The sequence below is a fragment of the Notamacropus eugenii genome, chromosome 2 (genome assembly GCF_028372415.1).
Source record: "Notamacropus eugenii isolate mMacEug1 chromosome 2, mMacEug1.pri_v2, whole genome shotgun sequence".
NCBI lineage: Eukaryota > Metazoa > Chordata > Mammalia > Diprotodontia > Macropodidae > Notamacropus > Notamacropus eugenii.
The window spans coordinates 368,819,146-368,847,053 of record NC_092873.1 but is presented as its reverse complement, the minus strand read 5'-3'; the positions used below and the strand labels follow the sequence as shown (position 1 = coordinate 368,847,053).

General features: G+C 38.4%; 1 protein-coding gene across 1 annotated transcript; it reads right to left on the bottom strand.

The window, feature by feature from the left end:
- Window positions 1-1,583: 1,583 nt before the first annotated feature.
- On the bottom strand, window positions 1,584-27,024 carry DGKE (diacylglycerol kinase epsilon). Its single transcript, XM_072646773.1, has 12 exons — window positions 26,867-27,024; window positions 24,783-25,254; window positions 16,113-16,269; window positions 14,499-14,618; window positions 13,230-13,373; window positions 12,637-12,794; window positions 11,019-11,070; window positions 10,576-10,689; window positions 8,759-8,830; window positions 7,543-7,670; window positions 7,158-7,269; window positions 1,584-3,185 (listed from the first exon to the last, which is right to left on the bottom strand). Exons 2-12 carry the CDS (start codon window positions 25,238-25,240, stop codon window positions 2,988-2,990), a joined length of 1,713 nt encoding a protein of 570 aa, XP_072502874.1. The 5' UTR covers window positions 25,241-25,254; window positions 26,867-27,024; the 3' UTR covers window positions 1,584-2,987.
- Window positions 27,025-27,908: the final 884 nt, after the last annotated feature.

The following is a 27,908-nucleotide window of genomic DNA, read 5'->3' as shown; positions in this document are numbered from 1 at the left end:
AAAATGTTAGTAAATTCACGCTAAAGACTACAGAAAGCAAACATTTCAGATAATAAAAATTATCTGATACTATTAGTATCAGATAATCTCTTTTTTAAGAAACAGTCAAACAACTTAAAAAATCTTCAATGACTATAATCCTATTTCTCTAAAGCTCACAGCAAAAGGAAGCATGAATGCCTCAAAAATTTTCAAACAATTACACTTATTAGGAATTAGGGATGCATCAGGACAGTGAAAGAGGAGAGGAATCTAGATATATACTCATTTTGCACAAATGTTCTCTTCCTGAGAAATTATAAATTGATTTTTTTAGGAAGGGAAGGAGTATATAAAAACAGTTTTTAAACAAACTAGGAGAGTGCACAGTGAACAGTTCTATGCAATGAAACATCCCTTGTGATGCAAACACTTTTCTTAAGACCAGGCTCTGCTACTTTGGACTTTCTTAATCAGATTTTCTTAAAGTGAAGTTCACTTGTGTATTGCTTGGCTGTATATCCAAAGGCTTAAGCATACTTTGTTAAAACAAGATAGGAATACTTTTTGTAGAGCATTTTCCCTCCTTAATACACAGTGACATCCCATAGTAACTTTTTAACAACAAATTTTGTTTAAAATCTTCACTTGAGTGACACTGGAAATGACACTAAAAATGGTTCTATATAAGGAAAGAGAAAGGATGGATGAACTAGTTAAGGATATAGGGCTATTTCAAAATCTACTAGGTGATTTTGCTTAAAAAACAGTGCTTAAAGGTTATTTTATGCAGTGGTTTGACTTCTGATTATGATTAAGTGAGAGAAAATTATGGATGTGAGACAGTGTTGAATGAGAGAAACATTCAGTTAACTAGTTCCTTTGTCCCTCCTCCCTGCACTGTGAATTCCAAGAAAAGGATGCTTCAACCCTATGCATTAATCACAGAAAAACATGAAATATGCTAGTGGCCCAAGGAAGAATTTTGATTATGGATCAAATGTCATTATACTCATACATGATTAATCTGTTCAAGAAAGCAGAACAAAGCAAAAAACCAAACCTGTGAAATTCTACCACTACCATGATAAAGTCCTTCACCAAATCTTCCAATGCTAGAATCAGGGCTCACTCCCTGAAACTTGGAAGAGACAAAGTTAGGATAAATAAAAAAGGTACACATACCTCACTATCCCCTAAAGATATTATGGGTTGGAAATAAAAGAAGGTTCAAAAATGGGTTTAAACCAATTTCTAAATGTTATACACACACATACACACACACACATACACATATATGTACATATCTGTATATACACACACATACACATGCACACACACTCATATCCAATTATTAAGAGAAGCTAGGAGTGTTGGTGGTATCAGGGGTACATTCCTAATATTTTGAGGCTGATACTAAAGAGAAACAACCCAGCCTCTACTAAAAACTGTCAGGACTTGGTCATGACACAATAGGTTGAATGGAAAGACAGCGAGCCCGTCTGGGGCCAAGGCGTGCCCCATCCCGGGGCTCTGGGATCAGTCCTTTAGCACGACCTCTCACACAAGTTTGCCAGGTTAGACAGACAATACAAGATCCCAGGGGCACAGTCTAATCCAAACAATGGTTTACAGATGCGTCAGTTAATCAAAAGTCACTTACCAGTGTTTTTAACTCTTTTTTGAGCTCTTAGGAAGGCTATAACTGGAGAACAATAACATTCTGGTAAGCTGTGGTCTCCCATCCAGGCAAAGGCTATAGACTTCCTTAAACAGTCACTGAGCTGGATTTAATTTCCATCTGATAAATTTCAATCTAACAGAAGTAGTTACCACACTATATTAAATAAGCTGATATGTGTTGCACACACCAGGCAAATAAATAAGTAAAAAATATATATACACATATTTCTTATTTTAAATAAACCAGAAGATGTAAACACTTATTCACTGTTTTTTTTTTAAATGGGAGAACATCAAGAACATTGTATTTCAAGATATCTGAGAATACTAAAAATGCCTACTTACCATACTTCTGCATTTTTTTCTTAAAATTTCCCACTGCATGTAAAATGCATCAATTATTCTTACTGTACAATGCCTGTTTAACAAATTTTGCCTGAACATTTAAAATATACCTTAAAACTTCAATGTCTTTAAATTACCATCTGGAAGAGAGTGAAGTGACACATATTTTGATGGATAGTGAGCTTTAACAGAGCTCACACAAAGTATTCAATTATAGTATTTTCCCCCTAATTAATTTTGAGTGTTTTTTGGCTATAAAAATGTTACAGGTTTTCTGAAACCAAACTGAAACCAAGGTATCATCAGTAGGTTAATCAATTAAAAGATGGCCATGGGCCTGCCATCTGAAAATGGTCCTACAATAAAATTTAAAGGTGCCATTTTTCTTTAATGGCAATCTTTTTTAGTTTCCTTAGAATTAGTATTTGTGGATGAACTCTCTGCCTGGTGATTTAGGAATCTTCAGTTAAACAAATAAAGTGCAGCTAAGTAGATGGACATTTTTATCAGTCTAAGATTTCTTTAAAATTCCATGCAGTTCTAGCTTAAAATCAGTGCATTTCCATAAAAATAATAGATAAATTTTTAAATGTTCCAATGCTATCAACTAAAAAATGATAAAAGAAAAGAACTCTATTTTTTCAGATCACACCTTGATGCACATAAAATGTGCACACCAGACATTTGCTACAAAAAAGAAAAAAGAATGAGACTTTAAAAGACATTAAAAGAATGAATCCCTCTCACTGAAAAACATACAATGAAAAAAATACATTTTTCAAATGGCATAACTTCCTATAACTTTTAGTTGAAGAGCATACAATGGAAGTATTTTACTGAAACAAAGCATTGGGCTTTTTCAAATAGCTAAAAGCTTAGCTTTCTTCAGAATGTCTTTTTTTTTTTTAGACAGTGCTGAAAACATTCTAAAGAAACTGCAGAGTGGAATAAGATCTCAGCGGTTGGCCTTGTGTAGATGATCACATGTCTTCATCAGAGGCTGCATTCTCCTGGGTGTGCTCCTGCTCAGAGGCGCTGGAGGCATCATCATCTGTTTGCTCCCCAGTATAATACAACATCTTTGCACGTGTCTTATGAGTTATGGTAACTGTGCAGGGCCCTTGGGCCCAAGGCTCTCCATCTATCTGCATTGGCATCTTTGAGCTCTTCAAAATCAACTAGATTGGGGTGGGGGGCAGAATTAGAAAAAAAATAAGTGATTACTGGCAGTCTATAGAAGCCTTTACTAACTAATGCTTATCCAACTACAGCGAATTATTCCATCAATAGATGTGTTTAGAAGGAAGTTGGATAACTATTTATCATAGAGGGAATTTACAGAAGGGATTCTTAACCTTTTTTAAGTCATAGACCCATGGGTTCCTTTTCAGAAAAATATTTGTTGCCTAACATTCATGACCGAAGAAAATGCTAAATTTTAGTTAGTAGTTGGGAGAAAAAAGATCATATTTTTCCTCCTTGTTTAACTTCTGAAATTTACCCACAGATCAACTGGGAGCCCCTGGATTTATTTATGTTACTGCTTTTCTATACAAATTATACTGAAGAAGGATAATATCTAAATTTTTTACCTTGGACTACTCTAGTCCCTAGTGTCTGAGAAAGTGGCTCTTAGCAGTTTGATGTGAGGTAGGTAGGAAGGGACTAGGAACTTGGAGAAAGGAGAGAGTGAGGGTTGGACAAGCAGAAGTTAGGCGGGGTTTTTTTGTTTGTTTACACACCTTAAGAAGTAAGTACTAGATCTGAAACTGTGTTACAAAGCAGCAATCATCAAAACTACTTGGTTCTGGCTAAGAAACAGAGTGGTGGATCAGTGGAATAGGTTAGGTACATAAGACACAATTCAATGACTACAGTAACCTCCTGTTTGATAAACCCAAACACTCCAGCTTCTGGGATAAAAACTCACCATTAAACAAAAACTGCTGGGAAAACTGGAAAATAGTATGGCAGAAACTAGGCATAGACCAACATCTTACACGGTATAACAAGATAAAGTCAAAATGGGCACATGATTTGGACATAAAGCCTGATACTATAAGCAAACTAGGAAAGCAAGAGACAGTTTACCTGTTATATCTATGAAGAAGGGAAGAATTTATGACCAAACAAGAGATAAGGAACATCATGAAATGCAAAATGGACAATTTTGATTACATTAAATTGAAAAAGTTTTGTACAAATAAAGCCAATATAACCAAGATTAGAAGGAAAGCAGAAAGCTGGGAAACAAGTTTTATGACCAATATCTCTAATAAAGGCCTCATTTCTAAGATACATAGAGAACTGAGTCAAATTTATAAGAATACAAATCATTCCCCAATTGCTAAATGGTCAAGAGATATGAACAAGCAGTTTTCAGAGGAAGAAATTAAAGCTATCTATGGTCATATGAAAAAATGCTCTAAATCACTTGATTAGAGAAATGCAAATCAAAACAACTCTTAAGGAACCACATCACACCTACCAGATTGGCTAACATGACAAAACAGCAAAATGATAAATGTTGGAGAAGATGTGGAAAAACTGGAACACTAATGCATTGTTGGTGGAATTGTGCACTAATCCAACCATTCTGGACAGCAATTTGGAACTATGCCCAAGGGGCTATAAAACTGTGTATAATAACCTTTGACCCAGAAATACCCCAAAGAGATCATAAAAATGGGAAAAGGACCCACATGTACAAAAACATTTATAGCAGCTGCTTTTGTGGTGCCAACAACTGGAAATTAAGGGGATGTCCATCAATTAAGGAATGGCTGAATAAGCTGTGGTATATGAATGTAATAGAATGCTATTGTTCCATAAGAAATGATGAGCAGGCGGACTTCAGAAAAACCTAGAAAGACTTACATGAACTGATGCTGAGTGAAGTGAGCAGAACCAGGAGAACACTGCGTACAGTAACAGCCACAGTGCTCAAAGACTGACTTTGATAGACTTAGCTCTTCTCAGTAATGCAAGGATCAAAGACAACTCTAAAAGACTCATGACGGAAAATGCTGTCCACATTTAGAAAAAGAACTATGAAGTCTGAGTGTGGGTGAAAGCATTCTATTTGCTCTCTCTTTTTTTGGGGAGGGGAGCTTTCTTCTTTCCTGTCGTTTCCTTCTTTGCTTCTAATCCTTCTTTACAACATGACTAATGTGAAAATGTTTACTATGAATGTATATGTAGAGCCTATATCAGATTGCACACCATCCTGGGGAAGGGAGAGAATGAGGGAGGGAAATTTAGAAGTCAAAATCTTATGGAAGTGAATGTTGAAAATTAAAAATAAATAATTTTAAAAAGAAGGAAGTACCTTTGGTAGTAAACATTTTTGGACTAGTGGGTGAAGAACCTTGCAGTCCCTTCTACTCTAAGTTCCTATAATTCTGAGGATCTAATTCCAGAACAGTTCCACATTAACTTGTATGTTGTTGTTATTGAGTCATCTCAGTCTTGTCTGACCAGCCACATATTTCTACCACAGTTCTTACCAGGTCATACCCTTACTCAAGAAATATCAGTACTTTGCTATTATCTCTAGGACAAAAGACAACCTCACTTTGGGCATTTAAAGCCCTTCAAAACATGGCTCCAGCCTATCTTTGCAGATTCTGGGTCAAAATCACATAGGCCTCGCTGATGTTTCAGTACATGATATTCCATCTCCTGTTTCCACTTTTTTTGGGGGTGTGGGGATACAAGCTTGTTCCTCACTCCCTAGAAAGCTCTCCCTTCCTAATTTCTGTCTCTTAGAAAATCATTCATTCCTGGCTCACATGTACAGCCCTTGAATCTTATCTTTTCTATCTCCACATCTCTTTCAACTGTGCCTTCCCCCTCTTCACATAGTGTCCATGTTCAGGCCCTCATTGACTCTTGCCTGGATGACTGCAATGGTCTCCTCATTGGTCTCTCTTCTCTCTCCAATTCATCTTCCACATGGCTGCCAAACTGATTTTCCTAAAGCCCAGATCTGGTCTCCACTACTCAAGTTCTAAGTGCTTCCTTTTACCTCTAGGATCAAATACAAAGCTCTCTAGTTTGGCATGTAAAACCCTTTCCAACCTGACCCCAACCCACCTTCCTGACGTTATTAGACATCTCTCCCTCTCATGCATGTTACAATCCAGCCAAAATGGACCTCTTTAACGATCCCCATGATTGATATTCCATTTCCTGTCTCCAAGTCTTTGCATTGGCTGTCCCCTTTTTTCTGCCATGAATATTTGCTCCTTACCTATCTCCTAAAATGCTTGGTATTCTTTAAGACATTCAGAAACACGAAGCCTTTTATAGTCTCACCAGCTACTAGCCCTCTCCCCTATTCCCAAATCACCCTATTTTTATTTTGTATTTGTTCATATGCATAAATGTTACTTCTTTCAACAGAATGTGAACTCCCTGGGAGGAGGCCTGTTTCTTTTTAGTCTTTGTATTTCCATAGCCTATGGCTATGCCCAGCATGTAGTAGGCCCTCTAGTTCACTTCAAGGTCCAATTACAGTGCCGGCTACTAAGAAAGGCTTAGAGGTCTTTCTGGATTTCCTCCATTTCTCCCCCCACCAATTTCTTTGCATTTATTTTTTATGTATTCTATATTCTGCTTATACGATTTCTTATGATTCCCCTCCCCACCCCCAACATGTTTATGTTTTCGCTAACCAGAGCATAAATCCTTGAAGGTCAGGGGCTATGTCTGTGTTCTTATCTTAGCATGCAGGGCAGGGTCACACACCCAGTCAATGTTAAGCAGCCACAGTCACTTAGAACCACAACTTTTATGTTTTCTGTCCCAAGTTATATTCCTCTCCTGGAGGCCTAATCCTGCCGTTTCCTTGCACGACAGAGACAACTCTGGTCTCTGAAGGCCAAGACAGGGGCAAATAGGCAGATCCTCTGAGCTGGAAAGGCCCCAGGGTCATGCCCAATGAGGCTTGGCACCGTGCTCACTCCTAGGAGATGCACAGCATTTCATGAAGACTAGCAATAAGAGAAGGGAACCCACATCAAAGAAATCACCGATCCTTTAAGTACCTGAAGAAAGACTGACATTAGTTTAAGAATGGAATATTTAAGAGTGACCTTAAACTGACAGTTAAAGAATGAATAGGGATAAGCCTATTCCATTATACTCACCCGAACTGTATGTGCCTGTCCTATTCGGAAAGGATTGGCCAGTTTCACTTGAATCTGAGCACAGTGGAAAGACCCATACACTCCAACTACCTCCAATAACCCATCATCATGCCTAAAATTGGAAAAGCAAACAGTGACTATACAAGACTATAAAATAAAATCCACTTTGCCAACTGCAATTCAAGGCAATGCCTGATTTTAATAGGCTGGCAATGTACAAAATTCTATCAGCTCTCCATTGTTATTAATCTACCTCTATTCATAAATAAGATAGACAAACAGAAAAAGAAATCTATAAGGGAAAATATCTTTCAACTTAGTATTGACACAGGTAGAATCCTATAAAAGTCATTGACAAGATAACATGAAGAATGAGCTTATATACCTGGCTAGAGGATAAGTCTCATCTCCCATTCCTTCCCACAGTCTGCAGCCGCCTCCCCAGTACGCAATATTGAGAACTATGATTCCTTCCAAATTAGGCAGATCTACTCGTTCACCGTCCAACTCTAGCTTTAAAGAGATACGACAAGTAGTGAGTAACTAAGAAATAAATTGCGCCTAGATGTACTTGCTTAAGTCATGCTTTAAAAAATAAAAAACAAAAGAATTCAAAATCTTTGTCCATGGATATATGGCATAATAACTGTTATGATTACACGGGAGAAGAAGGGGGTATGATGGATAGATGACTAGTCTTGGAGCCAGTGACTCCTGAGTTCTGTCTCTGCTTCTGATACGTACTGGATGTAATCCTGAGCACATCACAACCCCTAATTGCTCAAGGAAATTCTCTTAGCCTGTAAGTTACAGAAAAAACACCAATCTGAACTGGTAGAATGTCCTTATTGGGAGTTCCTGAGACCAATGAAATCATAGTTCCAGTTCTTATCACTATCTATAAAGAAATGGATGGGTATTTCTATCAGTACTGCACTGAATCTATAATTCACTTGGGAAGTACTGACATGCTATAGAGAGAGAGATTATATTTACTACCCATCTAACCTACTGATATGCAAGGGACATTCTTCCAATTAGTTAGTAATTAGGTACAATTAATACTTGAAATATCAAAACTGGTCTAAGGATGGATATCTATTGATTAAACTGACTTATGGTGAATGCATGTCTGAGGACTATACTACTTGCTGCGTATGCTATCGTAGGGATTCTTTCCCTTCCAACTCTCAAATTCATTAATATATTTTATTTGCTTAACTTAAATACAATTTCAAAGGTTGTAAGAATTTACTGAGCACCTATTACATATTATATGAGGCAAGTTCCCTGTCTACAACACTAAACACAGATGCAATAATTATAAACAGTCTAAGTATATATAACAAAGTGCCAAACTGTGTGATTTGAACCACAAAGAACTGTCAATATTCAGAAAAAAGGGACATAAAAAACAATAAAAAAATCTCATTAGAGGATGGATCCAGTTATATGGTGGTAATTATTAACAAGAATAACTATCCAGATATCTAATTGGGTCCCTGAAAATCAAGATACTTGGGGAATGAACAATTTTGCTTTTTTGGACAGGACTCAAGAAAAAAAAGAAACAAGAACTAGAAGGAAGGATGAGGCCTTACCTCAACTTTTTTATTCAGATCTTTACATTCTTGCACTAAACAATCTTTGGTTCCATAGAATAAATAAACAGCCTATGGAAAAATGAAAGGGTATATAACATTAAACATGTGACAAGACCTTTAAATATTAAAACACTACACTAAGCTTACCTCTTTGATGTATGATGAAAAGGAGAAACTATGTTCTCTGACATACTGTGAGACTTCTATGAAATTTCAGTTTACTGCTACCTTCCTCCCCAAGGGAAAAATTACCCCTCAAATCAACCCAAGACTCTTTTCCTCCTTGAAAAGATTCTAGATGAAGAATTTAAGTAAAGCCTTCAATGGAGACTAGGATGAAATAATGGAAAGATGAAACAAGCTTTAATGTACTATTATGTTTTATTCTATTAGGTTACTGGTAGTTTAAAAGTGCTAACAAACTATGGAATGGTGGGTTAAACGACCACTCTTTTAGTAAAACACTGACATTTCTTAATTGTTTTCATGGCTTTGTCCCATTGAGAACAGGGGTCATTTAATTCTCTGCAACTGTATTCCTAGCACCTAAGACAGTGCTTGGCACAAAGAGGTACTTAATAAATGCTTGCTGATTGAATGACTGTATATTTTGACTCATTAATTTTTTACTCGATTTTCTACTACAAAAGGTCTATCTAAATTTATGAATAAATAAAGCTGTATTTAAATGAAGTAGGGAATCATTTCACTCTAGCAAATTTGTTATTGGTTTTGAAGGTAGAAAGCTGAAGTGATTGAGAAGGTGAGATAATTCAAAATCTTGCAAATAATCATCTTTGTAATAAAAATTGTCAAAAGATACGGTTTAAACCCTTGGTATGTGAACGTAATGGAACAATGAATATAAAGAAAAAGGAGAACACAGGGAGACTTATATGAACTATAATGCAAAATGAAATAATTGGAACCAAGAAAACAAGATACACAAAGGCTACAGTGATGAAAATGGAAGTAACTACAACAAAACCATTAAAACTGAATGCTCTGAAATTATAATGTCCAAACTTGGCCCCAAAGAAGGGCTATGAGCAAGCACCTCCCTTTCCTTCTTGACAGAGATGAGACATGGTGCATGCTGTCAGTTGAACTGACATGTGGATTAGTTTTACTTGATTGCTGTTTTTTCCTCCATTATTACATGGATGGCTCTGGGTGGGAGAGAATGGTAGGATATACTGGGAAACAAATGGGAGTTAAAAAATAAGATATCAATACTTTTTTTCTTTTAAAAGAGAAGGTTTTAGAAATGTGTAACAAGACAAAGCAAAACGATTTTGCATTTATTTTGTGTGTCCTGTTGTTGAGGCTTTGAAAGTCATGTTGAAAAGGTCCAAAGGAAATTGATTCTATGAGGAATTTAAAGGAATAATTCTGGCAAATGGCCACAGCAAACAAGCTGTCTCTATTTTTGCTGTGAAATTTTTGTCACTTGAACAAAAATAGTTTTGTTTTTTTTTTAATCAGTAAATGTTACTTTACCAAAAACTTCTTTTGGCTAAAATTTATTCTTGATTTTGGTTGGCATCTAGTCAGAACAAGTTATGAACAAAACATGCTAACTTATCACTTTAAATGATTGGATGGTTGTTATAAATTATATTGGACTTGATGGAAATTTTTCCCTTTATTTAAACACTCAATTTGACAGTCTTAAACTGTCACACACACTGAAGAATGTGTAAAATGTTTTTGCAAGTTAATTCAGTACCTCAAAGATGCCAAATAAGAATGGAACTGTTTATTTTTACTGTACCTTCAGCAATAAGCAGGAAATGTTATTTTATCCAACACACCTTATTAATAATTCTGCTGGAAAACAGGGATGGCGTCTTCTCACGGTGAGCATGAAAATTTAGAGCCATGAGAGCATCAGGTCCAACGGAAAAATAGTTGTTCATTGTGAACACCTGCCAAAAAAAAATCAGGTATACTAACATACTGTTTTTGAGCCCAAGATTTTGTCACACACTCAAGTATATGAGGTTTTAGTCTTCGTGCCTATTGAAAATGTAATACTTGCAATATCTGTTTTTCATGTAAGACTTGTGTACACTGAATCACAGAATTGTAAAGCGAGGGAAGCTTTGGGATTATCTAGTCTACTTCCCTCCCTTTAGGAACCTAAAGGACCACAGAGGAAAAGTGACTTGTCTAGACCACTAAACAGAGATATCCAAATGGTAGTTCAAAAACTGACGATCACTGAATATATATCTTTGAAGAACACAAATCATACCTTTGGCTTCCTTAAATTGTAATATCTTTTCTTCGTTATCTGGACCTTCCACCTAAGAACAAGAGAAAGAGATGGCACATGGTGCTTTTCACCCACAACTATCTAGAAGACTAGCGAGTGAAGGTTCCTCTATTGTTTAACGCAGCGTCTAATAAAGGCATGAAAGTCATGCATACTCATTGGAACACGTATGAAACCACAAACTCTAAACGCTGCCCTCCACTCCCACCCCCAACACTCACATCATCTGACACTGCATGAGGAGAAGCCAAAAAGTGGACATCCATTTTTTTTAGATATGGAGATGTGCAAATGACACAGTCTTGGCTGGCCACCAATGCTATTTGATAACTCCTCTACTCTAAACTGCCTGATTAAAGTCCTTATTCTTTTCCCCATATGACTCTGTCTCCTCTTCCAAAGAGTAAGACCATCTACCATAATGACGTCTGTCATTCCCCTTCTCTCACTTCTATTTCTTAAAGTTCATGATCAGCACCTACTCTTCCCTTCTTCTTGCTATTCTCAAGCGATGTCCCAACTGGTCATCACTAAAGGTGCTCCCTTGGTCCCACTGCTTTTTGCTCTCTTTTCAGTAAAACAGTCAGTCCTTTGCTTGATTTTTAAAGCAATCTCTTCCCACTCCAGCCTTAGCTTACATTCCTACCCATTACAAACACTATGCTCCAGTTACCCTGATGTCTTTTCTCTTGGTGTCCCACATGCTCTTCTACCTCTGTGGCTTTGTGTATGGTCTTCAGAGCCACTGGGACCTCCAAGGTCATCTAGTCCAATTGATACCATCTCCCAAAGATGGGGAACCAACTACATTCCAAGGCAGTTCATTTCACTTTTGGATGGCTTGAATTTAAGATGATACTTTCCCTTACTTCAAACCTAAATTACTATATAATTCATTGCTCCTAGGTCTTTCTGAAGCTAAGAAGAACAAATCTAATCCCTCTTTCCCCTGAAAACTCTTTAATTACTTGAACCATCACATCCTCCTTCTAGGCTTCTCTCCTTTAGCTCCTTCAAATATTCTTTCTGTAGAAGGGGCTCCATCCTATCCTCTCTTTGTTTATCAAACTCCTACTAACCTTTAAAAGTTCATTCAAGGGATATCCTCTCTGAACCCTAAGTCATTAACAACTCCCTTCCCAATGTGTGTGAACACACAGCACTGAATTTGCAAAGTCTCTAACGCTCTTGGAATGTAACATCTATAATACACTTCTCTATACTTCTGCCTTTACTAAACTGGAAGCTCCATGAAAGAAAGCCCATGTCTTATCAACATTTTCCATCTCTTGAGAAACTAGTACAGGTTTTCAATAAATGTCTTAATATTCTCACTATTATGTCCTAATATGTAATGCAATTCTGTAGTACAAAGTTGGTAGCAATTCTGTTCTTGTTTTTAAAGAGTCTTAATGATTCACTCTGATCTCTCTGGTGTTACTTTTAAACATACTCAAATCTCAACAGGTAAGTGTACCTGGTATGCTGCTACTCAGCACTGAAATTGTGGTTGGTTTATTATGGCTGCAGTTCTTCAGCTTTAAATGTCAACAATACTCCTAAAGCTCAGGAATTTTACTTTTCCTTTATTCCTTACCGATCTAGTTCAATTCCATCTGCTTCCATTACATTTCTTAAGATCTGTGCCACTGGAATTTCACCAGCATATCCTGAGCCCCAGCCCAATGTATTGGCCAGATCATTGCCTGTTCCTAGAGGCAAGATCGCAACTTGTGGAATGTACCGTTCTTGTCCCTGGAATTTGGAATGGACAGATTTTAGGTTTTCTTATTAGATTATTTTTAGGTCACCACGTTTGACAGAATTCAAAGTCCAAAATGATAAGGTTAATGATATAAGCTAGATTACTATGCTAAAGCATATACTAAGGAGAAAACACAGGAAAAATAAAGATTCAATTTAATTTTTCCTAGTTGACAATGACTTCAGAAATTTACATGTGTCCTTTACAACCAGGTTTTCTTTTATTCTACATCACCAGAACTATAAATTCCCTTCTTCTTTAATAAATTTTATTAATAGAGGATGATCATATTCTGAAAGGAAACCAGTATATCAACTTCTACATCTATGACACTAAAGTTGCCCCTTGCGGGGGGAGGGGGGATGTCCCATTATAGTAGCATATGAGGTCAAGAAGTCTCAGTACTTTAAAAAATATTTAAATACCTTGATCTTCATTTCATCAATTGCATCCAGGACCCAGCCTACAGTGCCATCCCCACCACAAACAAGAACTCGAGCACATTTATCAGGAAGAAGAACGCAAAGTTGCAAGGCCTTGAAAGGGGGAATTTCAGTGAGATCAAACACCTTGAGAGAAAGGAATACCAAAAAGATGATTTTATGAATCAGTATCTGCCAAATCTGAAGATGACTCACTGATAGTGACTTATGTTCATATGTCCAGGTGTAGATAAAAAGGTCTTTGCCATATGAAATGTAAAGGGTTTTCTTTTGTTTGTAATTACAGCTATTGATATGAAATACAATTCACTCCCTCACCCTTGCTACCCAAATCTTGTTCATAAAGCTGTCCTATGTCTGTGTATTTTTCCCCTTCCTAAAATATTTCATTTTAGAGGTATGGGTTATAATTCATGAGCAGGGAATATTTAGACTATAGTATATGTAGTTTGGCCAGACACCAAAACAGATAATGAACTAGGCCCTGAACTGAATATAAAGGAAACATACTGGATTGCCTTTGGGAAACTGAACAGGGATTTTAATGATCCAAAACTTCTCCATGGAAAAAAAAGGCTCATTCTTTACAGTTAACATTCTTCCAGTGATTACCATGCAGTTTTGAGTCATAAAATGTTACAGTTTAAGAAGAATGAAAAATTTGGGGGCCTCCAAAGGCCAGTGGAGAGATGTATGGTGAGAATCAGTACACTGAAACACATTACCAAACATTGCACAGAAAAAGTGGTACAAAAGATTTCATTAGAAAGATGTATGTCCTGAGAAGGAGGTGGGGTGGCCATAGAATATGAGTAAGGAAAAACCAATAGCAGTAGGCCTGGGAACTCCACTGGCAGCCATCCCGTGTTCAGAAATGGGGAGAAAAGCGCCAAGTCCTTTAGGGGTCTACATAGAATGAGGTGTGGATAGGCTGTTATTTGCTCTGTTGGAAAGAGCTTCCTCACTGATGAGAGCATAGATCCATTAAAATAAAGTAAGTTTGAAGATCATCTTTGCGAATTTGCCTTTTCAGTACCTTTACTCAAAAAACTGTTTCTGAATGACGTACTGTGTTTTTTCACAACTAAAGATAGCAATACACAAATACGAGTAGCTTTAGTACTCTAAAATTAATCACATAGTTCCTTTGTATTTACTGTTCATCTTTACAATGAAATGACTAACACTTATAAGGGCTAACAGTGTATGTGAGAACAAGAATTTAACAATTAAGACTTTTCCAACAGTTACCTGGACTGGGTTTAGTAGCATCTTAAATTGTCCCAGTAGGCCTTCCCCCATGTTATTTCCACTACGAGTATTGGCTAGGATGATTATTGGGGTCCATGGCATTAGAAAGGGTAAGGCAAGCTACAGAAAGAAAAACACATAAAGAAATAGGTGTAATAGATAAGAGGTAGTAAGAAATGAAATTTCCATTCCCTTTTATCATAAAACCTGTGCTTTTAAAATGATCATTGCTACAGCGTGCTGAGACAAATGTAGAATTCTCAGTACTAACACTACAGCCTACAAGCATAGATCTTAGGAGAAAGGACGTAAAGCAATATACAGTTCAACCTTCTAGACAATGAAGAAATCATGTTTACATTAGCCCTGAAAAATGTTTTCCAGAATCTCAGGACTATTCTGGTGACAGGTAACTTACTAATTCATAAATGAATGAAAAAAGGATTTATTTAGCATGGTACTATGCTAACAAGGTGGTCTGTTTCAATGCTGGACAACTCGAATTGTTAAATTCTTCTGTACTGTAAACCCAAAGCTGCCTGCCTCTAACTTTAGCCATTGTCCTAGCTCTGTTCTTAGGTACTTCAGGGAATATAATTCCTTTTTCACACAGATACATAGGTGCCTCAAATAGGAAAAAATGCTATATTATTTTTCTCATTGGCCTCATTATTCTTCCCTTAGCCTTCTCATATTCCAGCGTGGACATCCCAGTTCAATTGTTCCTCATGACATGATTTTCAGACCCATCCCCATCTTAATCACTCTCTCTCCTGGATATCAATGTCTCTCTTAAAATGTGGCAACTGGAACAGAACACAATATATTAGATGTCAAAAGGCTGCTACATAGAACAGAGGTTCTTAACCTTTTATGTGTCATGACTGTTGTGCCAAAAAAAACCAGTTTTGGCAGTCTTCAGGTAAGGTGCACAAATCCCTTCTCAGAATACTGTTTTTTAAATGCAAAAAATACAATACATAGGGAATATCTAGGAAACTAATTATACTGAAAATTGCCAAAATATGGAGGGAAAAAAGTACATGGACTGTAGGTTAAGAATCCCTGATACAAATACAAAAGATAATTATATTTCCTCTTAACCACTTTTTCCCCTTTCGATTTCTCTTCTTCAGAGATGTATCCACTTATGACTATAGGTCACAGTTTTGCTTAGTAATTTTTATTTTTGAGTTGATGACACTCCAAGGTATTTCTAGCCATCTGAAGGAGCGTTGCAAAATATATATTTTTAATAAACATACACACATGTGGTAGTATTTATAGTTGCTAAGAGGGCTAGTCATGGAATTGGGATGTTGTGCATTCAAGTTCTGCCCCGATAATTACTGGTTGTGAGATCCCAGTTCAGTCACCTGACCTCTGAGCACCTTAGGTAACTCTGTAACACTCCAAGTTGTTCTGTGATTGTATCTTTTCTAATGGATGTAATAAATCTAAAACACTGAAAAGACTATGGCATTTTGGTCCTCAGGCTCAGACTGAAGACTGACCAGGCACTTACTGTGCAAAGGCTGATGCTGAACCTTTGCCCTAACACTGAGCTCATAGTAGGATATTTTAGAGAGCTATTTCAACAGGAACTGTAAGTACCTTTCCATAATCAAATTTTTTGTCTCTACCCATCTGATTGATGTCATTCAAATAATCTGGGGGAATAATGAGGCTTCTGAATTCTCCAAGATCACACTTTTCATCCTCCAGGCTTTCCAAACACTCATCATGCACGGTGCGCTGACACCAAATGCACCTGTGGAAGAGAATATGCACGAGAAATTAAATTTTTATAGAGACTGTAAAAAGATCAAATGCTCTCATTCATTTTAACAGACAATTATTTTGGGACTCCTCATCAACTGTGTGTTTTTTTCTGATTAAAAGCAAAATGAATCTATCACCAAACCAGTATACATTTTCACAAGAATTTTGTAACAACAGCTTCCAAACACCTAAAAATACTTTGAAAATAGTGGAATAGAATTTCAGTCTTTGTGATACTGAAAAACAGATCAATCTAAGATGAGCAATAAAATACAGTCAACTTCCAGCTATGCAATGAGGAGGAAGAGATGAGACAAGGTGAAAAACTGACAATAGGACATTATGGATACATTGCAAGATGAAATGAAATAAAAGTTTACAAAACAGATTATCTCCTAGGTTTGTACCACCTATTATGACCTAGAACCCTAAGCTAGTAGGATTAAGGTCCCAGATTTCCATGATTTTCATTCACAAAAAACTGTCACAAAGTAGACTGAATAGACTGAATTCTACAAAGAGAGGCACAGAAATCAGTGGTGATAAAAGGAAGAAAATGAATTTGGCTTCACTCTGATCACAACTTTTTTTTTCTGTCAGAATTTCAGGAATATGAAGTCTGTAACAGTGGGACCAAGAAACCATCTTTATTGCTCATAGAAGGGAACCAGCATTTTCTATGACCTGAAAAGAGAAGAAACTTGGGAGTAACTTCTAGAGCAGCTTTTTGTTTGATCCAAGTGAAATTGAGGTTTGGGCAACTACTGGAAAAGATTTAAGCTTTTGCTTGTAAATTAGAAGTACAATACCATCCTCTATTTTTACCACTAATAAATACTAACTAATAAAATGATAGAAGTTTTCAGCTTTATGAACATACATAAAATGTCAACTCTTAAGGCTAGTTTTCCCCTAGTTCTTTCTTCCTCCCAGGGACAACAATGATAGTCAAATTAATCAGATATGTAAAATAAGCATTTCCCTTTCCATCAGACATAAATTATTACTTTCTTTTATCAAGTGTCTATTTCTATAAACCCTTTTAAATAATTATGCACATGACAACTTGCTGTGATCCAACAAGTATTTGAATTGCCTCTTACATGCAAAGTGAGAGGCAGTGTGGCTTTAATGCATTGGGAGGGCAACCGGGAAAGTCAGCAAACCCTAAAGTGTGAAGGTCAAATCCCCACCTCCCTTGCCCCTCCTCCCCAAGTCCCAAGCAACTACAAATGCAAGGTGTAAACTGGCAAATAAAAGCAGGATAATTAGGGGATTAGAAATGGCTGCCAGTAGGGGGCCTTGAAGGTAGAGATTCGGAGGGGCAGGGGAGCACAAGGCTTACTCCAAATGTGAGACAGCCTGGGGAGAGGCCCAGACCCGGGAAATACATCTACGGCCAAATGGGAGGAACAGTGAGCAAGTTGTAGAGTAACACGCAATCAGTTTGAAGGGGTAAAGTGACGTCAAAAGTGTGATGGACTTTAAATTCCAGTCTGTGGAGTACTTAAAGGTAATAGGGAGCAAAAGAAGGTTCTTGTTCAAGGAGAGTGCTGTGGTCAGGCTTGTACTTCAGGAAAATTATTCTTGCAACCTGAAGGGTTCATTTAAATTTTCTAAAAGTTTCTCCTAAACTAGTATTTGGAACTATTTACATTTTACTTTGGATCTTTCTACCAAGTATTTTAAATTAAGACCCATTCCTCTTACTCCCTACCCCATTCATCTGACTTGAGCTAGAAGGTAAAACCTGACTATGATATTAGTCTAATATAATGAGTAGAAAAGCAGTCACCAATTAAAAGCTCACAACAATTAGGTCGATGTATAGATAGAGGAGAGATCTGAGTAGCAAATGTAGCCTCAGACGCTTACTAGCTGTGTCACTTACTAGCAAGTCACTTAGCTTCTTTTTGCTCGAGTTTCCTCATCGGGATAATAACAGCACCTACCTCACAGGGCTGTGGTGAGGATTAAAAGAGACGATAGTTGTAAAGCACACAGCACAGTGCCTAGCACAAAGTAGGCACTACACAAAACTGCTAGCTGTTATTATAATTAAATAATATTTTCTGTTTTCAGTGATTAAGGAGCAGCATGGTGGAGTGGATGGTGCTGGATTTGGAGTCAAGAAGAGCTACGTTCAAATCCTGCTGAAGACACTTAGTAGCTGTGGGGCTCTGGGCAAGTTACTGAACTTCTCTGGGCCTCCCGATTCCTCATCTATCAAATGTGGGGGTTTGGCCTCTACAACTTCTCAGGTCTCTTCCGGTTCGAAATCTATGATCCCATGACTAATAAACCCGTAGATCAGTTTGAGATTTAAAGAAGGTATAATGCTGATAACAGTACCAAGGAAATGATATTTTCTTGTATAACTTAAAATTAGTAGCACAAAAACCTCTAATAATTCATCAGTTACAGTTGCATTCAAGCTTCAAACTCCCTCTCTTCACTCATCAAAGGAACATACTGAGCAAAAATAAAAAAAAACCAAACTAAAAGGACCCAAGGATACAGCTGAATATAATGCTGGTGCTGATTGTTTGCTGTTGAAGCCCAGCACTGACATCAGGTGAAAACTGCTTATGACTGTCACTAATTTCCATAAAGACATTAACACCAGGAAAAGGAACTCTTGGCAATGCTGTTTGTTCTTTGTCTAAAAATAACTACCAGTTTACATCAGGCTGCTCTTCCTGAAAAACACTGGATGAGAATTTGGTACTTTTTTCTTGCTTCAGAAGTAAATGCTGTTAAAGGAAATGTTAAAAACATTCTAATTGTAAACAAATACAAAACTGAGGCCAAACCAAAAAAGGAGATCACTTAAGATCACTTTTTAGGACAGTGAAAGGCAATCTTTTCTATCAATTTAAAGGCAGAAAAAATAAGCTGAAAGTCAAAGGCAACTTCATTTTTCCCCCCTTAGAAATACTTAGAATAAATTTGGAATTATACAAATAAAGTGGTTAAAATGTCTATGATTTCACTATGAGGCATATAATCCAAAGGTTTCACTTAAAAGAGTCATGGAAAGATTTATTGCAACTGATGCTGGGCAGAATATAAGTAAACAGAACCAAGAAAACAATCTCTGTGTATATTGTCAGATACTTTTGATTACTCAGTTTGGTGATTATATTTTCTCTTCTTCCTTTTTCTCTTTTAAAAATATGTATTCTCTGTTTTATGAGATGACTCTCTGGAAGGGGGAATAAGGAGGGACACAACAGAAGATTTAGGTGATGTAAAATAGACCAATGAAAAGTGTATTAAAAAACCCACAACAGAACACTGCTGATTATCTGTGGCTGCAGAAACAGTTCCTCCTAGATGTCCTGTAGGCAATTCAATATATCTAGAACAAAACTGATTACTCAGGCCTTAAATCTTAGCTACCACCAAACTTGAGGGCACCATCTTCCCACTGACCATGTTTTCAGCCTCTGACTTTGTCTTTCTCCCCCAATCCAAGTTGGCTGCCAAGTTCTATTGATTCTACTTTATCCACTGACACAGGTATCATCTTTGTTCACACCCTCACAGTTTCTATGGGGCTACTATAATGGGATTCCCTACTTCAAATCTTTTGCCTCTCCAATTCCATACTCCACATTGCTGCCAAAATAACCTGCCTAAGGCACAGGATGATCAACTCTGCCTGAAACTCTTTAAGGACTCCCTATTGTTTAGAGGAGATGCAATCTTAGACTGACATTTAAAGCCCCTTCTCCACAATCTGACTCCTACCTTTTTAGCCTTATTTCATATCATACTCTTTCATTCATTTTCTGCTTCAGCAAAACAGGATTGTTAGCTGAGTCCCAAATTTGCCATTCCATATCCTGTACCTCCGTATACCCTTACTGTATGTTCCATACCTGATGGCTGGAATGCATTCTCTTCTCAATGCCATGTCTTAGAATCATTATTTTCCTTCAATGGTCAGCTCAGCTATCACCCTGTAAGTGAATCCTTCCCTGATTATTCCTTCTCACTCCTCAATCTCTTTCTCAATTTTCCTTCTATTACACTTATATGTATGTGTATGTGTTCTATTTCTTCTTGTTGAATGGATGCTTCTTGAAGGCAGGGACTCTGGTTTTTTGTGCCCCAAACACCTAGATCAGTATCTTGAACATGAGAGGCACTTAATAAGTGTTTGCTTAGATTAAAAGTTCAATCCACCAGCTTTTAAGATGAAGAATATAGAACAGGTCTACAGAAAGTTAGAATGTAGAACTTGCAACCTCCCTTTTTCACAGATAAGAAAACTGAGGCCCAGAGAAGAGAGCTGACTTAGCCAAAGTCACACAATTAATCACTGTTAGAAATAGGACTAGAACTCAGGCTTTCTGACTCCCAGTCTTGTGCTTTTCCATACTCTTTAATTTGGTAACTTTATCAGTTCTCATGTGTTTAACGACCATTTCTAGAACTGAGTTCAAATTCGATCTTTAGATACTTGCTGTGCGATCCATGGGCAAGTAACTTAACTTCAGCATGCCTCAGTTTCCTTGACTAATAAAATGAGGTTAAAAACAGAATCTACTTCCAGGGTTATTGTGAAGATAAAATAATATAAATTTGTAAAACACTTGAAATACAAGTTATATTATTATGATGAAAGCTTTGTAACTGTTGACCAAAAAAAGATTACAATCTCTACACTGATGGCTCTAAGACCTCTATCTCCATCCTAGTCTCTTTCTTTAGCTCTAGTCAATTATCACCAAATGCCTTTTGGACACTTCCCATAGTCATGTCAAACCATCACTCATGAGATCTGTTCCCTCAAATGCATCCCTCTTCTAAAGTTCCCTCGTTCTGTCCAGGTTACACATTCAAAACTTTGGTGCAGTACTCAACTCCCCACTCTTACTCATCCAGCCTATCTAGTCAGCTGTCAATTGAGACTTTTGAATTCTCCCACCACATCATAACTATCCATCTCCTCATCTGAAACTCTTTATATAACCTCTTGCCTTGACTCTGGTAATGGAGTAATTGGTTTTTTCCGTGGCCAAGTTTCTTCCTACTCAAATACACCAAGCTGTCCAAATGATTTTTGTGAGGTTTAAGCCTGAACATGTCACTTCCCTACTCAAGCTTCAGTGGCTGTTGATTGCCTCTAGGATCAAATGTAAGTTTCCTGGTTGGTCTTTCCAGCAGGTTCCCAACCCATCTTTATTGTCTACCTCATTTTACATTCTCACACTCGGTTGTTTCTGTTCCTTTTCCACACCACTCCATCTTCAATCTTTAAATCCTTACACAGATCATCCCCCACACCTGGAGACTCTCCTTCAACTTGGCACTGAAAAATTCCTACTTCCTTAAACACTCAGCTCAAACATCACCTTTTTACATGAAGCCTGATAGCTCCTAGTACCTCCTTCCCTAAATCACTTGGTATTGAGTCTGTATACACCTATATAGCTACATGCTGTCTCCTCCAGGAGCATATAAACTCCTTGAAAATAGTGACCTTCATCCTTTTCTTTGTGTCCCCAATACCTAGTTCTAATGACCGTTGATTGATTGTCTTTGCCTCTTGAGGCCTCAGTTTCAACATCTCTGAATGATGGTATCCCCTAGACCTAACACAGTGCCTGGCACATGTTGCTGTTGTCCAGTCGTTTTTTCAGTTGCGTCTGACTCTTTTTGACCCCATTTGGGGTTTTCTTGACAGAGATACTGGAGTGGTATGCTATTTCCTTCTCCAGCATATCTTACAGATAAGGAAACTGAGGCAAACAGGGTTAGGTGACTTGTCCTGGTTCACATGGCTAGTAAGTATCTAAGACCAGATTTGAACTCAAGAAGATGTCTTCCTGACATATTGTGGATACTGTATCCTTGTATCCCTGTGGATACACTGGCAACCTAGCTGCCTGGCATGAAATCTACTTAATAAAAGCTTAGTGACTGATTAAGCAAATAGGTCCTGAGATTTAGGGTTAGCAAAAGGTAAACTTCTTTATTTACTTAACTGGACATCTAACTTCAGAGAAACACTTAAAATGGCAATGATGAATCAGTTGGTTAAACACTGTTTATATTACTAGAGCTATTTTTTAACCTAAAATTTTGGGTAATTATTGCAATTAGAAAATGTTGCAAAATTGCCTCAAGGGTCAGATACAATCAAGCTGAGAACCAAATTGGATTGGTTTCAGAGGTTCTAAATATCCTATTTCTTGTTCTGAACCACCTCACTCCGATAGCAGACTACTGACCTAAATCTACCTAAACATTACTAAATGTGCTGCTTTTTCAAGCAATGTAGTCTTTCCCTCAGGGAACTTATAAACACTGAAAGGAAGAAAGTAAATCTAACTAGAAGCAAACGAGGCTGCTCACTGCTTCCTTCAAGAATAAATTATGGAAAAAAGGAACCACTATTTACCACTGATTATTAAATATAGATAACCAAATTACATAAAAGAAATTTGTGTTAATTTTATTGGATGAAAAATGTTCTAGAAATTATAGGTGAAGAATCAATTTCTTTAGAAAAGGGGAAAAGATGGAGATGATTTCAAGATGAATCCTAAATTTACCAGGGACAAATCTACTATGTATTCAAAAATAAATGTCCACAGTGTGAGAGCCTTAGATTCACCTCTTATGTAGAATCCCAAATTAATTATTTTATGCCAACCTAATCAGTTGCTTGTTAGCTGTTCAAGAAAACCTCTTTTATCTAATTCTGCGCAGAGCCAAAGACTGGGAAATATCACAACACTATATTTGTAACTACCTTCTTTATAGCCTAATCCTAACTCTCTGGAATCAAAGCCTGCCTACAAGCTGCTACGAAAAATATTTCAAGTCACTGCTAATCTAGCTATCAATGAGAATAAAAGGATAAAGTATAAATAGAACACCAAATCCAAAAAGACAGACACCACACCACTATCCAGATCTACCTCTTTGAAAGCTAGCATACAAGTCTGCGAATCTCCTAGGACATGAGAGAAGGGTTTAGAAATAAAAATCAAAACCAAACCCAGAGTCTGACACTATAGGAATGTCACCTTTACTAGTAACATATATAAACTGGCCTTCTTATAGAAAATTATAAACCCAAAAGAGCATTAGGAATTTAACACAGTGTCCCTGCTTTCACAAAATCTCATAGCAGGAAGGAGTTCAAGGACCATCTAGTCCAAATTATATTTGAATAAGAATCTGCCTACCCATATCAGATAAGTGGTCAGTCATCCCTCCAATGAGGGAGAACTGACTGCTTCCATTTTTAGATACCTCTAATCATTAGGAAGTTTTTTTTTTATCATAAGCCTCAATTTGTCTCTTAATAAATCCTACCTACTCTAATAATAAGAGCTGGTATGTAAATAGTGTTTAAGATTTGCAAAGCATTGAACATACATGATCTTAGAATATAAGAAACCACATATTCAGGAGAAGGATGCTTGCTCACTCCTTCTCTCCTTTTTTTCTCTAAGTTTCTCTTATTTTTCTAAACCTGCTCAGCATGCCTTGGTTGAAAAGGCAAGAGCAAAAGATGCAATGGGGGGAAGATCCTTAACTACTGCAGTTTTATCTTAGAATATGCAGGGCCTAGCTCAGAGGAGTTGTTTAATAGCAGCTGGTGAAATGATTTGTACAGCCATTTTTTTTTTTAATGGAGGAAACTCAGGCTCAAAGGAATCAAGAGTCTTGCCCATGGTCATGCAAGTATGGGAGGAGTGATTTGAACTCAGATCTCTCCTGACTTTCAGTCCAGCACTCTTTCTGCTACAAAAGTGTTAACAATGTTGTTGCTTCTGGTAAAACACACCAGAGGAGGCACTAACAACAATTTTACTTTTAGACAGTAATGGTAAATTATTTTCACTTTTCCTTTCAGACTATATTCATAAAATGAAACCCCAACACAAAGCAGCAACGGAGGATAAGAATGTGCTTACCTAGCACTAGCACACAAAATTCATTTCAAGGTCTTTTTGCTTGGTCAAAGCCACTAATTATAAATACAGTGAAATCTGTTAAGCAGACTTAAAGATCATCTGTCAAAAGAACCATTTTTCTATGGCCTCCTTAAGTGAATAAGCCTGTCAATAACATCCATATGGGGACTCCCAAGAACTTTAAAGTGCTATCTAAGAATGTCACCTAGAATACGAATATTCTTTGCACTCTATGTGGCCATTAGGAGACTTCTGAATTAAGAATAAATCAGTTTTACAATCCTGAGAAAATAATTAATATTTTTCTAACTCCATCCCCAACTCTTGCTCTAGGGCTGAACTGGATTGGAAGCATAAGACACATCATGCTGTACATTCACTGAATGGTTCCCTTATTTGTCACTGCAGTCCATCATCAGTGCTGGTGAGATGAGTCATACCAGTGATGCTAATTAGCCTGCTTATGAAAGCACCCAACCCTGGAACATTAGCAGGGATCAAAGCAGGCCTCCACATGGACATTATGCAATCATCCTAACCTTGTGCCTTCCAACTGCAATACCTGTAATCGCAGAGCTTGGGTTGGTTACCACATTGCTGCTTGCAAACCAGACAGTAACTGCAGAGAGGGACATTGCCATGGATCCAATGATGACGCATGCCATTCTGGTGAATATCATCACTTCTCAGCATGATCTCTTTGCAGTTGAAACAGCGATCTGCTTTCTTGAGGCAGTCTTCACCAGTGCACAGCCCACAACAGTTACAAAAGGCACCCTGGAGGATGTGCTGGGAGCACATACAGCAGTAGGTTGGTTGGCTGAAAAGGTCTGTGTCCTGCCAGGTGTGTTTGCTCTTGCGGAAAATATCCTTCTGGTAAAGCTGCCTCCGGGATCTCTGGAAGCTACACCACAAGGTGATCAACACAGGCACCAACACTGAGCAAAGAGTCCACAGGATCAAACTCTTATCAGCAAACACAGGAGAAGGAGTGAGAAATGGTTGCGTATTGTCTTCCATGTTTTCGGTTTATGCTTGTTTAACAAGAAAAAGAAATCAGAAGGATTAATTGCTAGTTTTTTTCTTCTCCCCTTTCACCCTATACTTTACCTTGCTATACTTTAGGGAAACATAGAATCTATAATTTTCTTCTTTGACTTTTTTGAGATATGTCTTACTGCTCTCCTGCCAGCACTGGCCAGGATACCCTGTCAAGGAAGTTACTGCAAAGCAGCTCCCCATAAAAACACCTTGGGTCCAATTCAGCACCCCTTCTCTCGACCCTGCTCCTCTTATGCCCCTGTAAAAACTACATGAAAAGCAGTCTCTTCTCATCTCAGTATCTCTTGACTATTATCTTGGCAAATCTTTCTCATAGTGCCATAGGATTTAGAAATGGAAGGGATTTGATATCAACTAGCCCAGCCCAATCTCCTTGTTTCTCTGCTCAGAGACAAGAGATCACATCTTAGCTATGGCTCTACCTTTCCCAATAAAGTTGGCAACCTTGAAATCCTGAGTTGTCCTCTTAATGAACAGACCACTGAAGAGGAACAGGCTGTCTATGCCAGCCTCCCCTTCTCCCTCCCCCTCATTAGAGCTGAAAGAGACCTCAGAAGTCATCTAACCTGGGGGCTCCCAACTTTTTTTATCCCTATACACCTTGACCTTCGGTAAACCTTCCTATATTTTCTATTCAATAAGAAATAAATTCAAGAGTTTACCAAGCATATTTACAATAAAAAAAAAAAATTTTCCCATGCCCCCTATTTCAATGTTCAGTCTGCTTCTTCATTTGGGGTTTGAACTTCTAGCTCTAAATCCAGGATCCTATGAAATACTGGTGTTTATCATGCATATAAGAAAAAAAAAAGTTCCCATACCTCCAATTCAACAATCAGTCTCAGTTTCTAAACCTGTAAAATGGGGAGGGGGAGAGCTGGATTTGATGATCTCTGAGGTCCCTTCTAGCTCTCAATCTAGGATGCTAAGGCATTCGAGAGTGCCTTATGCACGTAAGAAGACGTTCCCATACCCCGATAATTTAATAACCAGTCTCAGTTTCCACATCTGTAAGATGAGAGAGGGTTCGATCTCATGACCTCCCAGCTCTAAATGTATGATCCAAGGGCATCCTAGAGTTTACCACGCATATGTAAAACCTTCCCAAGTTCACTGATTCTTTGCAAAAGGAAACAAAGACTAGGATTTGCCATGCATATACACATAACGAAATAAAAGAGATTAAATGCGATAGGATAATACAGTTAGTTGTTAAAATATTCCCCACATCCCCTGGACATGCTTTCTCCTGCATCGCCCAGGTTGGAATAGCCTGATCCGGTCCACCCCCAAGCCCTCTCTTTTTTGTAGATGAGGAAACTGAGGCCCAGAGAGCAGGTCTAAAGTCTCACAGAAGGTGGCCGTGCCAGAATTTGAACCCAGATCCAAGGGTTTCCAAACCCTGCCGCCTCCCCTTCGAATCGACGATCGAAATACCGGCTCTCTGCCGGCCTCTAGGGATCCAGGGACAAAAAGGAAACAGCCGCTGCTCCCCAAGTGAGGGCGGGCCTCAGTTTCCCCAGGGGAGCGAGGCGGGGATTGCCCGTTCTACAGCCTGATTCTGACCAACTCGGGCCCTCCTACCTGTTGGGACCAGAAGCTCGGCCTATCCCGCCCTCGCTTCCTACCGGCCTCTCTCGCTCCCTCTCGGCCCCGCCGGGGCCGGAGGGGCTCGACTAGCGGAGCCGGAACGGGAGGCGAGGGCGGGGCCAGGGTGGGTCTCAGAGCGCAGGAGAGGAAGTGGCATCACGAGGGCTGGGCGATTGTGGAGAGCGAGCTGATCATTGGCCAAACAGTCTGGGGCTCCTCCCAGGAGGCGGGGAAAAGGGTGGGACCTGAGTGGAGGAGGCGGAAAGCCGGGGAAAAGGGTGGGGGCCGAATCTCGGAGGCCAGATGGGAGCTGGAAGGGAGAGGAGAGGCGGCTACTTAGAAAGGCGGGGAGTTCAGGTGGGGCTAAGGGGGAGACATCATCATAGCCTGTAATCTACCGGAAACTTCTGGTCTGGGCCCCTCAGTTCTTTTTTTTCTTTTTGTTGTGGTTGCTGTTTCCTTTTTTGTATTTGTAGCAACCACCACGAACAAAGGCAGGGAGACAAAGTAGCAAGGCTCAGCGGATGGAGTCCTGGGCTCGGACTTAGAAGTCCTGGATTCAAATCCCTTCTCTGACCCTTACTAGCGGTGTGACCCTGGGCAAGTCACTAGAGTAGGATCCCAGACCTGAAGTTAAAAGGGATTCTCTGATGCTTACTTGCTGTGGTGTCCTGGGCAAATCATGCGCTGTGATAAGCACGAGGAGAACCAAGAAGGGGAAAAGACAGATTCTAGTGGGGTGTGTGTGGAGGGGGAGACAATATGGAAACAACCCAGCTGGACACAGGATAAACCGGAAGTAATTCATGGAGAAGACATTAGCATTAAACTGGATAAGGAAAGCCTTCTTGTCGTAGAAGGAGAGATTTTTGTTGTTGTTTGTCCGTTCTCCAAGAGGACGATGACATCAGGAAGATGATGCCATGGACTTGCAAGTGAACTGGATTTCATAGTGCAAAGTCACTTGCCTCACTCTCTCCTCCATAGCCATCTAGGTCCAGTGGCCAGATGTAGATCAGGACAACTGGAGATGGCC

What these genes read in the sequence shown, in the direction of transcription:
- DGKE (XM_072646773.1), bottom strand. Translation starts at nt 25,240, where the DNA reads ATGGAAGACAATACGCAACCATTTCTCACTCCTTCTCCTGTGTTTGCT. An exon ending in ATCTGAATAAAAAAGTTGAG is followed by an intron (nt 7,671 to 8,758) that starts GTAAGGCCTCAT and finishes ATCTCTTTAAAG; the next exon opens with CTAGAGTTGGACGGTGAACG. An exon ending in GACAGGCACATACAGTTCGG is followed by an intron (nt 3,186 to 7,157) that starts GTGAGTATAATG and finishes ACCCCAATCTAG; the next exon opens with TTGATTTTGAAGAGCTCAAA.